General features: G+C 52.3%; 1 protein-coding gene across 2 annotated transcripts in view; it reads left to right on the top strand.

Annotated features, from left to right (window-relative positions):
* Positions 1 to 17,432, top strand: part of FAM219A (family with sequence similarity 219 member A) — a 61,271-nt gene extending 43,839 nt beyond the window's left edge. Inside the window, exons 3-6 of one of the 2 annotated variants that reach the window (XM_077346570.1) lie at positions 2,850 to 2,952; positions 4,714 to 4,794; positions 6,883 to 6,937; positions 8,575 to 17,432. In XM_077346570.1, the coding sequence (XP_077202685.1) occupies positions 2,850 to 2,952; positions 4,714 to 4,794; positions 6,883 to 6,937; positions 8,575 to 8,730 (395 nt within the window). In that variant the 3' untranslated portion in view covers positions 8,731 to 17,432. Of the gene's footprint in view, positions 1 to 2,849; positions 2,953 to 4,713; positions 4,795 to 6,882; positions 6,938 to 8,571 lie in introns of both variants that reach the window. The other variant, XM_077346569.1, reaches the window with a different exon arrangement.
* Positions 17,433 to 18,216: the final 784 nt, after the last annotated feature.

Raw genomic sequence — 18,216 nt, 5'->3', positions numbered from 1 at the left:
TGCTGGGCTTGAATCTTGCTCTTCCTGCTGCAGACCTACACAGCTACCCATCGGAAGCAGCGCCCTTAAGGGGCGTGGAAGACCCCTCTCTCTTTCCAGACTCCCTGGGCCCTGCTGCACCCCGCCCTTTAATCTGAGATTGCAGAATCGCCAGTGGAAACTGAACTGTACAGGCTTCTTCCTGGCCAGCCCCCCTCCCTGCTTGAGAGGGCAGCTGTTCTCCAGGTGGAGACACAGCAGGGTTGGCAGGCGGCCCTGATCTCTGCTGAGCTTCTCCACTGTCTGCCAGGGAGAGCTTAGCTGCCCCCCCTCCTCTAGATCCCCTGCAAGAGTGCTGCTCAGCACCTGCTCCCCCTTTTGTGCAGTGCACACCCCCACGGAGAACACATCGGGTGCGCTTCACAAGGGATCTCATGGTCTCCCAAGGATCACACCTTTCCCCTGCTAAACTCAAAAGCCTGTATGAAGGCGCAAACCCCTGCCTGCTTTCTGACGGAGGTCAGCCACCTGCCACACAGGGACCACCACCATTTTCTGAATGGGCGCAGGGGGTGTGGCTTGGTGTGATGCTGCGACCTTTCATTCAGCATGAAGGAAAAGCAGAGCCTGCAAGCCCAGGAGGTAGCTGAATGCAGCATCCACCCAGTTCCCGGCAGAGTCGCTAACAGGATATCGATTAGCCACGCTTGTCCAGGCGTTTATGAATTTGATTAAAGGGGGGCAGAGAGTCAGGCTTAGGCAGGGACCGGGGCCTTTGCCGAGGAGCCTGGTGTCTAATCACCGCCAGGCATTCAAGAGGCTTTCCCGCTCAAGGCTCCCTAGTCAATAAGAGTGAAATCCCCACCTTTCCCTGAGTTGCATCCAGGGGCTTTTTAATGCAAATTTTAAGGACGCTACTCCGCAATTCAGCATTTTGCTCTTTCCGACTTCTCAGGCTCCAAAGCTAAACAGAGGGTTGGAAAGCGGCTTCCTCTGCAAGGGATGATGCTGGAACGGATTGGTGGTGGATCCAGTGCCCTTGCATGTGGCAAGGTCCGTTAACAGCTGGTGTGTTTTCAACGGGCACTTAATTGCTCGGAGAGGAAGACGCGCTACGTGAATCTGTCTGGAATTGACTTCCTTCAGCTGTCGGTCGGATCCCTTTGATGCACACTGGAAGGGTGTTTAATATTTTTCCTCTGGACTATTTGGGCTCATCAGCCTTTCAGAAAGCCTCTTTGTTTCTGGCTTGCTTCCCACCCAACCCACGGTGTTCTGAAAGGCAATCCTCTTCTTTTGTCCTGCTTGACTGGAGGGTGGGGTGGGAAAGACGTTTAAGATTCATAGATGTTGGTTTTGGCGGCTGGAGCAGAACTAAACATGGGTCCAGCCAACCATGCCGCTCCAGAAGGGAAAGCCCCACTCTTGGCTCTGCATAGTGATTATTCTGCCTCTCGATTGGCAAAAAAATTGAGCCCAGTGATGCAGTCATCTCGTTCCCCCGGAATCCTGAGTTGGTAGGGCAGCCAGAGAAACACACAATGTGTGATAGTTGAATGGCCCCATTGCCATCTCAGTTGTTGTTGCTAGGTGCAAAGTCGTGTCCGACCCATCGCGACCCCATGGACAATGATCCTCCAGGCCTTCCTGCCCTCTACCATTCCCCAGAGTCCATTTAAGTTTGCACCGACTGCTTCAGTGACTCCATCCAGCCACCTCATTCTCTGTCGTCCCCTTCTTCTTTTGTCCTCGATCGCTCCCAGCATTAGGCTCTTCTCCAGGGAGTCCTTCCTTCTCATGAGGTGGCCAAAGTATTTGAGTTTCATCTTCAGGATCTGGCCTTCTAAAGAGCAGTCAGGGTTGATCTCCTCTAGGACTGACCGGTTTGTTCGCCTTGCAGTCCAAGGGACTCGCAAGAGTCTTCTCCAGCACCAGAGTTCAAAAGCCTCAATTCTTTGATGCCCCCTTCAAGGATCGCTGCCTTGCCGTGGCAAGGGGGCTTGCGTAGCTCAGTGAAGCTATGAGCTATGCCGTGCAGGGCCACCCAAGACGGACAGGTCATAGCTGAGAGCTCTGACAAAAGGTGATCCACTGGAGAAGGAAATGGCAAACCACTCCAGTATCTTTGCCATGAAAACCCAATGGACAAGTTAGAAAGGCCATCTCAGTACTGGAGCGGAATTTGTTCTTGGGACGAAGGGCTTGGGGCTTTGAGGCACGTTCTCCAAGCATCAAGAGCTCCTCCTGCCAGAGGATAACTCCGTCGTCAGCATGACAGAGCTTGTCAGATAGAATTTGGAATTGACCTAGATGGCCTGGGATTTCCCCTGACTGTCTGGAAGGGTTTGTGGAAGCTGAGAAAGCACCAGACATTTAAGTGCCTGGTATTTTAGGGTGGTGAACGTGCAAGGCCAGGGCAGCATCGGGGCTCTCCTGCTAGCCTAAGACCAGGGTAAGTGCCAGGGTATGCTTGCACAGGGGTTGGACTGACTGTGGCCACCCTAGGCCGTCCCGAGAGGGCTGCAATACAAACAGCACACTCTGCACATTGCACCCGGAAGTATGGCAAAATGACCAGCCAATCCTTTTTGTTCCCCTTTTGTGTTGATTTGTTGGCCACACTAAAACATACTCAAGAGCCAAACCAGGAACTGGCATTTTAAGATTCAGCTGTGCTTTGTTTCCAAAATCTCTCATTCTCGGTTTGTTGAGCATAGAGGATGAGGACGAGCGATTGAGTGGGAGCTTTTCCTGAGCCCTATTTAAAGATCCGGATTGATAATCAGAGGCTCTCCTTGCAGTGTAATAAATCCGGTCCAAAAAGAGAAGCTTCCTCACTAACTTGCCTCACGTCTGCCTTTTGTCCGCAGAGAAGCAGAGAGAGCTGGCTCGTAAGGGATCGCTGAAAAACGGGAACATGGGGAGTCCCGTAAACCAACAGCCCAAGAAGAACAACGTGATGGCACGAACAAGGTAGGCCCCAAGAGCTTTGTTTGCCACTTACACCACTGCTTTCGTTTGGACGCGTTCTTTGTGCTTTGCATCTTACTGGGGGTTTAAGAGGTGTTGACGGCCACTGGCTTTAAAAAGAGAGAGGTTCCTGGAGGAGATGTCCGTCAACAGCTGACGGCCATGCCCACTCAGTGGGGACTCTGTGTTCAAAGGCACTGAGGCCCCGGTTGTCAGGTGCTAGGGAGGGGGGCCTGGAGGTCAGGTGCTAGGGAGGTGGGTCTTACCTGCAGGTGCTGGCTGCAGCCTTTCCAAAGCCATCCAGCTGGCTGTGATGGGACATGGGAGGGGTTCAGTCAGAGGGAGTCTCGGTCCGATGCAGCAGAGCTGTTCTGGAGTTCTCACTGGACCAAGAGTGGTCACAGAAGCACAGGATGTGTTTGTTTATTTAAATTATTGACCAAGCCAACTCAAGGCGGTTTACAATAAAACCCCAGTAAAATAACAATAAAAATACAATTATAAACCCCCTGGCAGCATAATCACTCTTTCCTCCCTCCCACCAGTCGGTTGTGGGCCAAAAACACCCACTGCCTACACTCCCCACCCAGATGGCCTCAGTGAGGAGAGGGGAACCTCCTGCCCTAGATAGATGGGCCATCCGGAGGGGGCCCCGGATCTTCCATGGCCTGGCCTCCATGGTGAAAAGGTTGAGAGAGGCTGCTCCAGTATTGTAATATGAACACACAGAGGGAGCTGCCTTATCCTGATTCAGCGAAGACAAAAAGAGCCACAGGACTTAGTTGATACAGAATCAAGCAGCCCATCAGGAACTATGGCAATCTTACTTCAAATAAAACATAACAAAGCGAAAACTTTTTCCAAACAACACTGTTGTCAAATAGTTTTAGAATATTATCTAATGATGACTAAACAAAGTTATAAATAATTATGATGGAAAAAAGCCACCAGTTAGAGCTTTTTTGGGGGGGGGGGCTAAATTCCTTCTTCAAATAATCTGAAACATAGAAATACACCATAAAAAGTAGCCCAGTGAATCTAGTTAAGCCGGTTCCAAGGTATAACTAAGGGAAATGAAATAAAAGAGACCCTGGTCTTATTAAGCAAGCTAAATAACAGACCCCACCAGAAATTTAACAATTCAACCAAATTTAGGCTGCTATTAACATGAGTTCTTTCTTGCTCGGAGGCAAAACCAGGGGATGACCTTGCTCCACAGTGCCCTATTCTGGGGCCCTCCAGGGGAATTGGTCAGCCTCTTTGTGAAACGGGTTGCCGACCTGCATGGACGGATAGAATCATAGAGTTGGAAGGGGCCATACAGGCCATCTAGTCCAACCCCCTGCTCAACGCAGGATCAGCCCAAAGCATCCTAAAGCATCCAAGAAAAGTGTGTATCCAACCTTTGCTTGAAGACTGCCAGTGAAGGGGAGCTCACCACTTCCTTAGGCAGCCTATTCCACTGCTGAACTACTCTGACTGTGAAAATCTTTTTCCTGATATCTAGCCTATATCGTTGTACTTGTAGTTTAAACCCATTGCTGCGTGTCCTCTCCTCTGCAGCCAATGGGATCCAGCAGGGCTCTTCCTCTGTTCTCCGGAATGACATTTCTTCCACTTTGCCCACCACCTTTGGCTTGGTGTTCACTTTCTTACATTCTTGGTGTCTGTTCTCATTTCACACAGCTAGAAAAAAATGCTTTCTTCCTACTGTTTGCCGAAAGTTATATTATAATAATGACCATTTCTTTTTTTAAATTTCAGGCTGGTTGTTCCCAATAAAGGCTATTCTTCCTTAGACCAGAGTCCTGATGAGAAGCCGTTGGTAGCGCTGGACACTGACAGGTGCGTGATGGGGCACTTATTTCTCTCCTTAAAGCTACAGATTGAGAGCTTGCTTTTCTGGGTGGGTGTGAATTGAGAGCTGCTACCAGCAGCGTTGACCAAGAGGCAATGAGACCTGCCCCTCTCAAATTAATGGCAGTAAGTTAGAGACGTGCAGAGGTGATAAGCTGAGCCACGGAAAGGTCTCTGCCTGTCCTCTGAAGGCCTGGAGCTTTTTTCTGGTCGTTCTTATTGGGATATTTGGTTAATAGAGCAGAAGCGTGAATGGGCAGCAGATAAATCGCCCAAGAAGTATATGGCAAAAGTAAAAGCTACAATTATTCAAGAAGACCCAGTTCAGGTTGTAGCTGAAAGGAAGAAGAAGAGTTGGTTTCTATCCCCCACTTTTCACTGCTCGAAGGAGTCTGAAAGCGGCTTACATTTGCCTTCCCTTTCCTCTCCCCACAACAAACACCCTGTGAGGGATCACAGAATCATAGAGTTGGAAGGGGCCATACAGGCCATCTAGTCCAACCCCCTGCTCAACGCAGGAGCAGCCCAAAGCATCCTAAAGCAAAAAGGGAGGTGAGGCTGAGAGAGCCCTGATATTACTGAAGAATCATAGAATCATAGAATCATAGAGTTGGAAGGGGCCATACAGGCCATCTAGTCCAACCCCCTGCTCAACGCAGGATTAGCCCTAAGCATCCTAAAGCAAGAAGAAGAAGAAGAAGAAGAAGAAGAGTTGGTTCTTTTATGCCACTTTTCTCTAACCGAAGGAGGCTCAAAGTGGCTTACAGTCGCCTTCCCTTTTCTCTCCCCACAACAGACACCCTGGGACACCCTGAGGCTGTGAGAGCCCTGATATTACTGCTCCGTGGGAACAGCTCTAACAGGACTGTGACTGGCCCAAGGTCACCTAGCTGGCTACATGTGGGGGAGCGGGGAATCAAACTTGGCGGGCCAGTTTAGAAGCTGCTGCTCTTAACCACTATACTGTAGAGAGCGAGAGAGAGAGAAGCTTAATCTACAGAGTCCTTTCCTTATCACAGGGGTTGTCACACTGCAGCCCTCCAGATGTCCATGGACTACAATTCCGATGAACCCCTGCCAGCAAACACTGGCAGGGCCTCATGGGAATTGTAGTCCATGGACATCTGGAGGACCGCATCACATGGCCAGCTAAATCTGGCATCATATGTGTGGAAGCACGAGAGAATGGTTTCTACAGGACAGACCTGCAGAGATGTGGAGGTTGGGGCAGAAAAAGCACAGAGAGAGGAGTGCTCAGAGGGCAGTTCCCAGGTAAAGGGAAAGAGAGAGGCAACCCATTCAAGGAGAGACTCCACCCGCAACTTCCAGGCATGCTGAATCACTCACCCCAACAATCCTCTCTGGATCAAAGAAGAGGAGTTGGTTTTTATACCCCACTGTTCTCTACCAGAAGGCGTCTCCAAGTGGCTTACAATCCCCTTCCCTTCCTTTCCCCACAACAGGAGCCCTGTGAGGTAAGTGGGGCTGAGAGAGCTCTGAACAGGGCCCTAGCCCATGGTCACTTAGCTGGCTGAATGCAGGGGAGTGAAACCTGGCTCTCCAGATTACAGGCTGCTGCTCTTAACCACCACACCATGCTGGCCCTCAGGCCAATCCACAGATGTGGCACTGCCATGGGAAGGCCCTTTATCGTTCATTTGCATGCAGTCTGCCCTCGTCGCTTTGGGTAGTCCCTTGGCTGAATGCATCAGTCTCCGTTTCCCAAGTATGTGAACTGGGAGTGCCACCTGCCTTTTTCATGTTTCTGAGAGTGACTAAGATGGCAGCATGAAGCACCTTGCTCTTAATTGGTTATGGCAAGATTTTCTTGCTACAGTAGCTACATGACATCTCCGCATTCAGAGCAGGTATCCTCTTTGAGCAGGAGGGAAGTAGGGAGACCCTGCGTGCTGCTCCCTGGTGGTGTCTGGGTGGGAACAGGATGCTGCATAACATGGGCACTTGGCCTAGTCCAGCAGGGCTCTTCCCTCTGGGAATGCTCATGATTGGCTCTCTGCTAAAGAGGGGGTGTCTTGTTCATGGCCTTTTCTCACTGGGCTTTGTCTCCCACTGCAGTGACGATGACTTCGATATGTCCAGATATTCCTCCTCGGGGTATTCATCAGCGGAGGTGAGTTCCAGTTCCTTCAACTCCTTCCTTTACTGAAGATGAGAAATAATTTACATTCCCCAAAGGGCAAGCTTTTTAACAACATCTGCTCCCCTGCTTGCATGACCAGGTTGGGAAGGGGGTTGGGACATTTCCTCGTTAATCATTTTCCAGGGCTGGGCCATTTCCGCATGAGGAAAATGTTCCTGGACAGCCTTCACATATTGGCAGCATATAGAGCCCCCCTCCACATGACTTCCCAAAGCTGTCCAGTTACCAGGTCATGATTTGGCCATTTTTAACATGATTTCGGGAATCCAGGAAACTGGATTTACCATCCTAAATCGCATGAACCACCTGTGTGCAACCAGGGATAAGCCCATATGGAGGGGGAAAGGCACAACAGTCTCAGCAGCTTTATCCCCTCCCCTCGCACCCGCCCTGCCCACTCCATTTCCTAATTTTTTTTTAATGGCACGGTCCGTGTTGCAGCGTGACTGCAAACCTACATTGTCAAAAGTGAAATAAAAGCTCCTTTAAAGTGCCCACAGTCTTTTGGGATCAGCCAGGCAAAACACAAGCCCTTTTCTGTTTTCTGAAGGTGAGGAATGAGCTGGGAAGAGGGGGGGGGGTGATCTGGCTGCTTCCTCCGATCCTGCAAGGGTCTGAGCACCTTGTTTTAAAGCCAGCCGTTAGCCCAAAATGTCTTTTGGGGCTCCAGTTATCTAGGCTAGATATCAGGAAAAAATGTTCACAGTCAGAGTAGTTCAGCAGTGGAATAGGCTGCCCAAGGAGGTGGTGAGCTCCCCCTCACTGGCCGTCTTCAAGCAAAGGCTGGATACACACTTTTCTTGGATGCTTTAGGATGCTCTGGGCTGATCCTGCGTTGAGCAGGGGGTTGGACTAGATGGCCTGTATGGCCCCTTCCAACTCTATGATTCTATGATTCTATTGAGGGTCTCAGAAATCCACCCAGACAGAAATAAAGTGAAAAAGAACATGAATTCCCAAAGATGGGGGGATGCTGTATCATTCTGGCGTTTCTCCATAGCAACGGGGAAATGTTGATTTCTATTAAAAAAAAGATCTGTCTTGTGGCATTACCGCATAGCAATGCGGAAGGGCCCTTTAAAAACGTTTAATTTCAGGACTGGGGGGTGGGGAGAAAGCTATGTTCTCTTTTGAAGACTTCCTGAGTCACAGGCGGGTTCCTAATTTTGCCGTCAAGTCCCAGGGTGTTCAAGGCGGGAGAAGTTCTGAGGTGGACTGCCTCTGCATAGTGCCTCTGGGCTCCCTCGGTGGTCTCCCATCCATGTTCTAACCAGGGCTGACCCTGCTTAGCTTCCAAGATCTGGCAAGATTAAGCTAGCCTGGGCCAGCCAGGTCAGGGCAATACTTTATCCCAGTGCTCCCGTGCCTGCCTGGCAGCTTCCTGGCGACTCTGAAGCTGTTTTCCAACCCCGCCAAGAGATCTCTAAACCGGCCATGCTGGGGATTGGGCCTTGTGTGTCCCGCATGCTGAGTGCACCCTGCTCTCTAGAGCCCATTTCTGTAACCAGGACCTCGCGTGTGGCTGATTTATAACCCAGCCTGTCCCCAGCTGGGAGGAAGTCGAGAGCGTCCAGCCGTTTGACTCGTTGACTCTTTGTCTGCAGCAGATCAACCAGGACTTGAACATCCAGCTGCTCAAGGATGGGTATCGGTTAGACGAGATCCCGGACGACGAGGACCTCGACCTCATTCCGCCCAAGTCGGTCAACCCCACTTGCATGTGCTGCCAGGCCACGTCCTCCACTGCCTGCCACATCCAGTAACGGAGGACAGCCTGGTGTGGGGCGATCCGCGCTTTCCGCTCTAACTGTAAAACTTAACAGCCATTGCTTCCTCCTATGGTAGGATGTGCACCTCTTTGTGTTTATGGGGCCAGGAGAAACCAAAACCAAAACAAATATTCATTTTATGATCCTCTTCTCATTTTTCTTTGAACGTAGCGTAAGCAAACTCCCGGAGCACCGGGGCGTCTTGCGTTTTTTGGCCCGGCAGGCTGAGTTTGGATCCCTCTCGATCCGGACGTGACTTAACAAGGTTCATGGATTGGGGCTTGGGAGGGAATTGGTGGAGAGCTGCCGCTGGGGACTCTGCCGCAGTGCAAAAGCTGAGAGGCAGGGTCTCTCCCCAGGGAAGGGACTGTCCGGATGAAATTCATTCTGGAGAAAGCGCTGCTTCTGTACGGAGGCAGGCTGGAGGAGGGGGCAGAAATTAAGTACAGGAGCCTCAATAAGGCCAAGACGAATTTTTAAAAAAAATTATAGGCTGCATGCAAGCAGTATTTACAACTTTCTTCGCATTAAACAGTGGGAAATAGAACAAAACACTGTGCATAATCTAATAAGCGGACAGGCTGTGCTCAAGGGTGGGGTGGAGTCCAGTCTTGTCATTTGCATCACAGACCCCTTGCCTGGCCTAAGATAACAAAAGCCACTCAACGCCTACCAGGATCAAAAGCGCAGTTTGGTTCCCAAGAACGGGGAGCCGAGGAGAACCATTTGTGTGTCTTTGACAAAATGCTTTAGTGCCAAGAGAAGAGATGCTCAGCATCTGGCTTTGGAGGTGGCCCACTTGTATTCAGCTCCAGAGAGCGCAGGAGCGGTTTCCCGGGCTTCTGCCTGGCACGGACCCCCGAACCCCACTTGCCACAAGAGCCCAGGGCTCTGTGGCTTCACAGTAGAGGGTTTGGGAAACCCAAAACCTGTTAGCAGCCGGGTTGCATTCTTCCGTTCAGGCGTCCCGTCACCAGTCCTAGCCCTTTCCCGTGAGATGGAGCGGCTTCCCAAGGAAGAAGCTGCCGTGCTTCAGAATTCAGCGCCTGCTTTGGTGTGTAACGTCCTTAGTCTTCTGCTGACATGGAGCTGTGAGGTGAGCAAAGCATTTCCCCCAGCCCCCGATGAGGAAATGCACAGGCCTCTCTTCCCCTTCCTCAGCATTACTTTCCTTCTGTCTTTTGCGCCCTGCTCGCTCGCTAGACAGGGTGGCCGGCTCAGGATCGTGTTCCTCAAAATGGCAAGCAGCTAGTTTTAAATTGATGAGAAGTGATCCACAGTTTTATTCAATGTGTGCTTTTTTTTTTTAAAAAAAAGATGGAAATAAAATGATCTTTGTCTCTCTTTATCGATTGAACCTCAGACCCCGTTTGCCATCAACACTTAGCAGAATAATTTGCCCGTATTTCTCCCCAGGCTGCCTGCCTGAATGAGAAGGCCCTCCTTCGCCTTGCCCTGCTCCAGGCATTCCTGCAAATCATTGCAAAACCAAACAGCCTTCCCCTTTGCGAGCACAAAAGGTAAACAATAGCATGGCAGCCTGTGGAGATGACCTCTCCCAGCATGCATTGCAAATCAGCCTCATGTCAGCATGGAGACCGGGCCAGGGGCTTGTGGAGCAGAATCCCACAGACAACCTTTGTCCCTCGTTTCCGAATCAGTAAGGAAGCGGTTTCCTGCCACGGGAAACAGAATAGCCAGATCAGCATTTTTGGAAATAAACAATGTAATGAACCAGGGAGCCCCTTTCCGGCAAACTTGAGAGGAGCTCCTACGCCCTGCTTCTAATAAACAACCCATAAACGATGAATATAATCCTCACAACGGCCAGATTTTTTAATATTGTCTGCACATAGAGTCAGATTACCCGATTAGAAATAATTCTTAGCCCGAGGTCGGTAGGCTTTGTAAAAAGCGTATTTATCCATGTTAGGAACTTCCACGGACAGATGAAACAATCCTTGTTTGATATTTGCACACGCTGCAAACAAATGTCCCGGGTTTTCCTCTTTATAGTGTTGCTTACGTGAGTGTCGGTGAGATTTTCCCCTTGGGCTGTGGGGGGAAAGCCTGTGCTGTGGAGTTACCCTTTTTCCAAACTTCTGCATGGACTTGAAATGGGAGACTTAACGCACATTTTTGCACTAGCTGACCGATCCGCCGCCCTTCCTGGCCTGCGTGCATTCCGCCAATGTCAGCGGGGCGGTGGGTTCGCCTCTTCACCAAAGTCTTTGGTGGTGTCAAGTGTTGTGGGGGGGGGGGTTTTTGCCAAGATTGGGGCAGAGACATAAAATGGAAACAAAATGAAAAGTTTTTGGCTTCTCCTTGCTCCTGGGCTGTGTGTCTGTTTTGTTTTAGGAGGAGGGGGCGGGTTCGAGGTTTGGGGAAGGATTGGGGGTGAATCATGCACTGCAGCCATCGGGAAGGAGAAATGTTACAGTGGGGCCTCCGTGGCTCTGCCACGTCTGTCCCTTGGTGCCATCTCATGCATTATGCACAAACGAGCCCAGGTTTGCCCCCGGGCGTCCTTTGATCGGGGGCTTCTGTCACTCCCAGCTGCCCGATGGGGGATGCCTGTATTAGAGACTTTATTGCCACACACACACACACACACACGTGCATTCACATGTTCCATGTGCAGGGGTACATATTAAAAACATCTCAAGTAGGTGCCTAAGAAATGTCATACGTGAAACGGCCCTTTAAGGGAAACAGCATTGTAGAAAATGAAGTTTTGATTGTGGTTGGGAAGCCTTGTACAGGAGCTGGCTCGCTCCCCTTCTCTTTCCAGAGACTACACCTAGGGTTCCTTTCAGCTTTCGGTTTCTGTTAGTGAGGAAAGCTTCCCCCGTGGATTGGAGGGTGCCCCTGGCAGTTCCCAGGCGCTGTAAGGCGGTTGCATAGTCGCGGAGGTTGAGTAAAGCACGGGAGGCAACTCGGATTCCTTGGGGAAGGCTGGAAATAAGGCAAAGCCGTCATCTCGGTGGCAGCTCAGAAGGGAGGGGCGTCCCTCCAGGTTGGTGCGCTGTGTGAGCAAGAGGCTGTTCTGGGAAGGAAAAGACTTGGATTCTAGATTGTATGCTGTGCTTGTGAGGCCTCTTGGGCTTGCGTTTGCGGTGTCTCCAAACAGGGAGGAAAGGCCGGTCTTCAGCCTCGCCTACAAACAGCATGTGTATCCCGCTAGTGCAATTCCTGCAAATGCTCCCTTAATCAGCAAGCTCCTGGTATCGGTCATTGCTTTTCCAAGCTGCCGCAGCATGTTTGCTAACTCAGATTCCAGGCCCCAAGCCTTCGATGCCCTGCAGGGGGAACCTGGGACACTCAGTGTAGGCCAGGGGTAGTCAAACTGCGGCCCTCCAGATGTCCATGGCCTACAATTCCCAGGAGCCCCCGCCAGCATTTGCTGGCGGGGGCTCCTGGGAATTGTAGTCCATGGACATCTGGAGAGCCGCAGTTTGACTACCCCTGGTGTAGGCATTTGTCCCCTCAACCTCGTCTCTCCTCCCCTTCCCTCCTCCAGGAGAGGCATCAACTGGTTTTGCCTGCCTGCTTTTGATCTGCAGCTTTTGCAGCTGCCCAGTGTGCTCGAAGCCCTCCTGCCGGGTCTGCGTTTGGCGTCTCGCAGAGCCCAGGGTCCGTCAGATGAGCTTAACCTCCTATTTGGTCTTTTATCTGACCGCCAGCAACATTGTGTTGACTGGAAAAGCTGAGGAGCCAGGAGTGGTTATGAAAAATCGGTTCCACCCGGTCTCATTCTCCAAAGGGGAATCGGTTTCTCGTGACTCCTTTGCCAGTGAGCCTTTTCCGCACGGCACCACCCGGCCCGTGACACTCCGAAATGGACACCCAGCTGTTGGTTTTCTGGGAGGGGGTGTGTGGAAAGGAAGACGAGGCCAGATCTCTTGTCAGGAAGGGAAGAGCAGATCTCCCCAGGGTTGATTCCACCGCCCAGTGAGGCAAGGACGTTTCTGACAGTAGGAAACAACTCTGGCTGGAACACATAACTAGAGGCCAGCTTGGTGGGTGGTGTCTCCTTCCTGTGCTGTGACGTGAAGGGAAGCCAGAGAGAAACAGAGGTCAGGGAGAAACTTACCTTCATCCCCAAGGCTTCTGTTAGGCGACCGGTACATGAGAACCATGTGCCAGGGTGAAATGAGCTGTGCCTTTTTTTAAAAAAAAGGAAAGGAAAGCCAGCACTGCTCCAGCCCCACAGCCTGTTTGTGCCCCCCCCTTTGCCGCCACATTGATTGAACAGCCTGACAGAGGGTGACAGATGAAGCAGGCTGCTGTCCTTTGCAGAAATGCCCTTGCGCCACTCATCAGCAGGCGGCAAATGAGATGTCAGCGCCAGTGTCATGTGCTTGTGAAGGGCAAGTCCCACATCTGGTGGCGGCGGCAGCTCCTGAGCACCGTGAAAACAAGGGAGCGGAAGCCCCCACAGCCCCGGGAAGGAGCCGGTCAGCAGCACCTCCACTTAGCTCAGACGGGAAGGCCCCTCGTGTGCAGCCTTGGCATCCTCTCCCTCCCCTTCCGTTCCTAGGTCTGTCACACCAACCTCTTCTCTCTTTCCCTGTGCCCTTTGTGGAAATGCAGATTCATGGAGAATGGAGCGAGCCACGCTGCATGTCAGCTCCTGGCATCAATGGGTCCCTGTTTTTCCTTTCTCCTGGTGCCACCCGCCCTCACACACACACACACACACACACACACACACACACAAATATACACTTTTGCCCGGGACTGTCCCAGGGTCTGATGTCCCAGAAATGCCTTCAGCTAGTTTGTGCAAAGGTCCCAAGGGGAAATAAATTGTTTCCCATGCAGCGATTGACGCCATGGGTCCCTCTGGCTTCTGGCCTCGGAGTCTGTGTGGCTTAAAGCTTCTTATTTACACAACAGGAGTTGCTGCGTTTCAGCCAGAATAGAAGTCAGAGTGGCGTTCGTGTGGAAACCCCTTGTTCCGGCGGGGCTTGATCACAGGCGGGTGTGGATGGAAGCACGGCTCAACCCCAGGCCTTGGGTCAGTGGAGCCCCCTTTCCCACCTGCCTGGAGGGGGCGGTGAGTCTGCAGCGGCCCAGTTTTGGGGAGGCGGGCAAACTGGGCGGTTCTCGGCCGTTAGGCAAGCGGGAGCTGGCCATCGGGTCGCAATGCCGGCTTAAATTCTGCCGTCCCCAGCTCTTCTCATCCCAGACAGGGCCGGTGGCTGATTTGGAGCCGGCACTGGCCTTGCCCACGCCGACCGTTCCCCGCGGGCCTTGTGGGCTTTGTCTCTCTGAATGCCGAAGGTCCGGGCGGGGTCTCCAGCGGTTGTCTCGAGGGAGCTCAGTGCTTGAACTCGTCTCTGGCTTTGACGCGGTTGTTTCCATGGCAACAAACGGCGATCGAAGCCGCCTGACTTCAAGGGAGACGAAAATTGCAGCGCGGCTCTTTATAATTCATATGGGGAAGCCCAGACTGGGTGGCTCTCGGGGATGACATCCCCCCCCCCGCACCGGCGCTTCGGGTGGCTTAGAAATGGAGATGTCTTTGTTCACCCCGAATTAAGGTGCCTTCTTGATTTTCCACCTCTCGAGACCTCCCAGGTGAACTTCCTGAGCACACTGACGCTTCCGTCTCAGTCTTGGGCTCCTCCGGAAAACCACGACAGTCGCTGTTATCAGCTTGTCCGCAAGTGAAATGTAGCAAAGGTTTGGCTTTGTATTTGGTGGGGGGGGGTTGGCCCTTCCATTTCAGAGCTCCCCTCCCTGCCACCGTTGGTGGGGACAGTGGTGGCCTCTGCTCCCTGTTTTAGGGCCAGGCGAGGTGTTTGGCAAACTGAGGCATGCCTGAAAAGGGCAGAGGGAGAAGGGGCCACCAGTTCCCTCCAGGCACGAGCGCTCGCTCAGTCTGTCTGCTGGCAAGCCGAGGCCTCTGGAGGGGGCCAGTGATCGTTCTGACTAACATTTGGGGCCACCCCAAGGTTAGGATCAGTCAGCAGGGGCATGCAGAAGAAAAGGGGCCACCTTCTTCTTGAGCCTTGCAGAATTTCATCTGAGCTTTTGGCTTGGCTTCGTCTGTCGGCTCTTCAGACTTTTCTCATAGGGGACCACAAAACCACAGGCCAGGCCTTCCGGGTCTTGGCTAGGCACGGATCTTCTCCAGCCGAGCATGACGTCCCCCAGGACACGGCTGCCTGGGCTGGGGAAAGGGATGCTTCTCCCCTTAGCCGATCTCAGTGCAATCCCAAGAGCTCCGTGGCTGCAATAGCAGCAAATCCAGCAACACATCAAAGGGGACGGGTCCCGCTGTCTCCGGGAGCAGGTGAAAACCGAACAGATTCTGAGGCAGCGGGGAAGCTGGCCCCGGTGCGTGCGTGTGTGTGTGTGTGTAGGGGTGTAGTTCGTGTCTGCTGTCCCCCCGGCTTTGTGCAGAGGCTTTGCATCTGTCACGCCAGAGCCATGTGGCTGAAAATCTGCTTGCGTCTCGAGCAGACCGGTCTTGCTTGCTTTTGTGCTACGCAGTCGGCTGAGGCAGGGATCTGACTATCCTTTCCTTTGAGGCAGTTTGACCCACACTTGGACCCTCCTCAGACGACTGCAGATTGGCAGCAGTTCCACAAGGGGAAGCTTCCTGCGATTGGCCATGCGTGGTTTCCATCTGGCGTGGGCTCACATAGAGCAGCACAGCTTCCTGCAGGGAGCGTAGGTTCAGATGGAGGGCGGGGACTCTCTTGAGCGCTGCCCGGCCTCGTCCACTCCTCCGGCAGAGGTACAGGAGTCCCCGGCCCTCTTCGGCCCTCCAGTGGTTGTGAAAGCAGGAGGCATCTTGCACTTGGGGGTTCCAGCATCTGGAGTGATCTGGAAATTGCGCAGGGAAGGTCAGGATCGGCTTGCTCAGGCCCTGGGGGCGGGAGGGGAGACACGGCGGCTACATGGCTGTCCGGCAGCTTCCCAAACGGCTTCTGAATATAGAACAGGCAGAGAGGGGGGAAGCGGCAGAAGCGGTAAAGGTGTAATTTAGTTGTCGCAGGTAACCTTCGATATCCGTGTCCAGTGGTTAGTTCTAGATTCACGAGGTTTGTTAAACTGCACGCACCCATCATTCTCACCTTGATTTATTTCTCTCTCTTGAAAAACTTTTCCGTAGAAGCTCGTCACGGAGCGTCCTAAGTCTGTCGTATCAAGCGACGCCTCCTTGCCAGGTCCGTCTTCACCGCCTGCTCAGGCGAGCAGAGCCTGCCTAGTGGGCTTCCCACCCCTTGGAAGGCGGCCCCTCCTGGGTTGCCATCAGTGCGCCATAGGATACTGGGCAGAGCAAGCAGGTTGCACAACTCACTGCTTTGTGGACATCCCCCAAATTATGGCTGCTGGTGCGTTTGGGCAGTGGGGCCAGCCCTGGTCCTAAGCAGCCCGGGCAACTAAGCTGCAGGCAGCAGTTTCGCCCACCCTGAGAGGCGGCCACCTTGTCCCTCCACACACACAGGTCTTTCCCTCTCGCTCCCTTCACAGCTGTCAGCTCCTTTGGATCCACACTGCAGCCCTCTTCCTCTGCCGGCCTCTTCAGGAGACAATGCAGCGTTCTTCCCGAAAGCTGAGCTCATTTCCTGGGCTGGGCCGACATGCACCTTATTAGGGATTACTGAGACCTGCCCCCTCCCCTCCCCTTCCGCACCTCAAAGGGCAGTTAAGGGAAGGGGGTATCCCCCACACACACACACACACAGGATGCTGGCAGGAGGAGAAACCCCCCTTGTTGTTTTATTTTGCACTAAATATCTGGCAAGTGGCTTCTCCCCTCCACCCAGGAATTAGGCAAAGTCACCAGGGCTGCCTCCATACATGTTCCTGATGAGATGGGGTGGATAGACATGAGCTCACTGGGGGGGGGGGGGGAATATGTCTCTCTGTCTTCATAGAGGGAAGAACGGATTGTTCTGTGGACAGTTCCAGGGGAGGCGTGTTCCCTGACGTCTCCCCGCTCTGGTTAGAAATGTCCTTTCCGTTCTTCAGGAGCTTGTTTCCCAGGATGGAAAGGGAAGGGAGGATGCCCTGGGCAGGTGCTGTAGGCGTTGGACAAAAGAACAACCACCCAAAACCCGTGTAGTGGGAGACACTTGGCCTCTGTTTGATTTCGTCAGGATCTAAATTTCCCTTTTAGTGGCCAGCTCTTGCGTGTGTGGAAATGGCTAAATGCGAGACGGGCTGGGTCGGAAAACACAGACCGAGATGGCATTTCGGAGCTTGCCTCTGGTAGAGACGGCTGGGTGGAGAGGGGTGGGGTGTTGCAATATAGTCCTTTTAACAGTCATGTGGTTGGGGTGGGGGGGGGGATTCTCTCGGTTTAGTTTATGCCCACACCTAATATGGCGACTCCATCTTCCTAGCAAACGTTTGGGGGTTATTTTCTTGGTTCGTTTCTGGTTTTTTTTTTACTTTTGCTTTCTGGATCCAAACAGCGTAGCACAGTGCTTCTGTTCCCATTGTGTAGAATACTGCCTTAAACAGATCTGTTCGGTTGTGTTATTTTGTGTGTGTGCGTGTGTGTTTTTTATTTACCATCAGGTTTACGCATTAATTTATTTTTAAAACGTGGTTTTTTGGAAGACATGAAACATGTATAATATTTTTTTAACATTTCCATGGCAGTAGTTATCATTGTTACTGGTTGTGTGTAGTGTAACAATTAATATTAAAAAAAGCATATATATGACACTGTCTCTGAAGCCTCGTGTGTGTCCTTGAAGAGTGGATCTGATTCAGAGTCACGTCCTCAGGTTCTGTGCCAGTTACCTCTGCACATCCCTCTTTCAGAGTGGGCCACTCTCCCTGCCCCAACCTGGATCGCCCAGGTCTCATCAGATCTCATCAGATAGAGGGCCTGCTTGGTGTGGTGGTTAGGACCAGCAGCTTCTAATCTGTCAAGCCGGGTTGGATTCTCTACTCCTCTGCATGCAGCCAGTGGGCCAGTCGCAGTCCTGATAGAGCTGTTCTGACCAGTCAAGTCAGAAACTCTCCCGGCCCACTTCCCTCACAGAGTGTCCGTTGTGGGGAAAGGAAGGGAAGGCGATTGGAAGCCGCTTTGAGACTCCTTTGGGCAGTGAAAAGCAGGGTATAAAAAGCAACTCTTCTTCTTTCTTGGTTGAATGTTTAGGCTGACCCTCTCTGAGATCAATCTCGGGGCAGCTAACAGTCATTAATAATTAAAACAAATCCACTTAAAAACCCGCTCTGTTGCTGTTCCCAAGGAGTCTGGAATCAGTCAGCTCGGTGTCCTGGTTAAGAGCGGCGGCTTCTGATCTGGAGAGCCAGGTTTGATTCTCCCTCCTCCACATGCAGACAGCTGGGTGACCTGGGGCCTGTCAGAGCTGTTCTGTCAGAGCTGTTCTTGCAGAGCCGTGCTGTCAGAACTACCTCAGCCCCACCTACCTCACCGGGTGTCTGTTGCAGGGAGAGGAAGGGAAGGTGATTTGGAAGCCGCTTGGAGACTCCTCCGGGCTGTGA

Source organism: Paroedura picta, chromosome 7, assembly GCF_049243985.1.
Source record: "Paroedura picta isolate Pp20150507F chromosome 7, Ppicta_v3.0, whole genome shotgun sequence".
NCBI lineage: Eukaryota > Metazoa > Chordata > Lepidosauria > Squamata > Gekkonidae > Paroedura > Paroedura picta.
The sequence above is the reverse complement of the archived record's forward strand: the minus strand, read 5'-3'. Positions and strand labels throughout refer to the sequence as shown.